A 2268-nucleotide genomic window follows, 5' to 3' on the forward strand; every position below is an offset into this window, starting at 1 on the left:
TCATATTCATAAGCTCAGCACTCTGGATTGTGCGCTAGTGAAGCCTTTCTGATGCTTGCCCATCTATGATGTACAATTAGAGTCCTACAGGGTATATATCATGCAAACCATATTCAGTAACTGTTGGACCAATAAGACTGGGTCACTTACACAAATCCAGAGCAGGATAATTGACCTTTCAAAAGTTGAGTTCCTGGAGCTCCTAGAAACATAGAGAATAGGAGCAAGAGCAGGCCATGCAGCGTATCAAGCCCACTTCACCATTCAACATGATCATGCTGATCTTCTATCTCAACACCATACCCCACACTTTCTCTGTACTCCTCGACACTTCTGGCCTCCAGAAACTGACTTTTTTTCTTGAATATATTCAATAACTTTGTCTTCCACAGCCTTCAGTGGTAGAGAATTCCTTAGGTTCACCATCTTCTGAGTGAAGACATTTCACTTCATCTTAATCCAAAATGGCCTATTCTGTATCCAGAACCTGTCCCTTAACATCATCCCTGCAACCCAGTCTGTCTAGCCCTGTCAGAATGTGATGTTCCGTGTTCCAATGAGGCTAACTCAATCCCTTTATAAGTCAGCTCCTACCTTGAGTACAAGTCTGCCTATACACTCTTCTCAGGAATTCTCAAACTCTCTCAGTTGTAACATGCGAACTGTCCTTTCATTAACAAACATACCACTCGTCATAAAACCAGCGCATCTCAAGGGACTTTGTAAGAAATGCGCTTAATTTATAAAATTGATCAATGCAAAAGGGGAGGGGTGGGTTACAGCTCTTTGATTGTTACAACCACGAAACCAGAATCTTGATCAATGCAATCTGGTGTGGGAAGATTGATGGTCCCTGAGACCCTGGTCATTGCAATTCGAATTGAAGGGTCAGCTCAGGACAAGGTAAAATACCGGGACTCACCAGCCAAACTATCGTAACAATCGATTTCGGTGTTTTCGATCAGTCGTTTCTGTTCCTCGGTGAGTCTGATGTGTGTTTTGCTCAATGCATTCACTTCTGCAGCCGCAGCCTCGCTGATCCGGATCCCTTTGAGTTGCAGCAGAGCCCGGTGATACTTCCCGATCGCCTCCCGGAATTTCTTCTCTCTGTAACACTGGTTCCCCTCGGTCTTGAAGCTCACCGCCTTCTGGATCTTGTAGGTGCTTTCCGCTTCCCCGTCCCTGTGCTGAGCCGGCGGGTTCCTGACTTCCACTGCTGCCTTCCCTGGGTCCCGGATGCTGGCTGAAGGCTGGCCGACTGCCCTCGCCCCCGTCCCGGGCTGCTTCTTCGATATTCCCCCTAGGCTGATGCTCTGCGTTTTCAGGGGATGTTTGGCTTCCATCTCTCCTACAGGCAGACCATTTCTCACCAGATCCGAAACCTGTCGCCTCTTGATGGTCTGGAGCAGTTTGCTGTGCATAAATGAGGGCGTTTGTCCGTGTGAGTTAACCCCCAGCAACTGGCGAGATTCCTGAAAGGGGAGCTGTCCTTCAGCACCATGGACAGCTCACAGCGCGCAGCGGCGGGCGGACCGGCTCACTACAGCGGCACCCGTTTCTCTCCCATTAACCCTTTCGAAACACAGGCTTTTTTTTAACCCCACTTTCCCAAGCGCAACCCGAGTCGCCACAACCGAGGGAGCCAGGGCTCGAACCGTTTGCACATTTGCAACAGCGCGCCTCAGGTTACTGGCAAACTGCTGCAAGACAAGATGAACAACCCAAGTTTGCACTTCACCCGCCTCCCCACCCCTCCTCTCAACGTATTTGCAGCAACGGCTGGCGTTGGTCTCTATTTTAACTCTTCAATTCGGTCGCAATTCAGACCATGGGGTTGACATAATCATTAACCTCAGTGTCTTCTGTGCTCCACATTCGAGTCCCCTTCCTTCAGAATCAGATATTTAACTTTTTTTTTGAAAAAAGACACGATTGCAATTTGAAGTTTGTTGCAAGTAGCAAGGGCGAGGCTGCAGTTCTGCGGTATCCCCACGGGTTGATGCAATGGCAAATTCCAACTACAACCACCCTGATGTAAGGACATTAGTCACCAGTGAAGTGACTGACGCATAAATAATTCAGAGGGAACATTGATGCCCAGCAGAGGATGACAACATTAAGATGACTTCGCTCCCAAACGAGCCCCCCTCCCCATGACGGTATTCCCCACATTTAATAGCATTTACTGGATGTAGAGCACCATCTGCCTATTAATTATATAACTCCTGGTTCTTATCCACTCAAGCGTCCTGTTTGCACCGAATCAAC

The 2268-nt window shown here is 48.2% G+C and overlaps 1 protein-coding gene across 1 annotated transcript; it reads right to left on the minus strand.

Moving 5' to 3' along the window:
* Positions 1-922: 922 nt before the first annotated feature.
* LOC125482275 (tetratricopeptide repeat protein 9B-like) lies at positions 923-1686 on the minus strand (the record flags this gene model as incomplete). Its single annotated transcript, XM_048594319.1, has 1 exon — positions 923-1686. A coding segment is annotated over exon 1 (499 nt), but the record flags the coding sequence as incomplete, so codon positions are not given.
* Between the last annotated feature and the right edge of the window lie 582 nt (positions 1687-2268).

Source organism: Rhincodon typus, unplaced genomic scaffold (assembly GCF_021869965.1).
Source record: "Rhincodon typus isolate 14 unplaced genomic scaffold, sRhiTyp1.1 hic_rhity00008125, whole genome shotgun sequence".
Lineage (NCBI taxonomy): Eukaryota > Metazoa > Chordata > Chondrichthyes > Orectolobiformes > Rhincodontidae > Rhincodon > Rhincodon typus.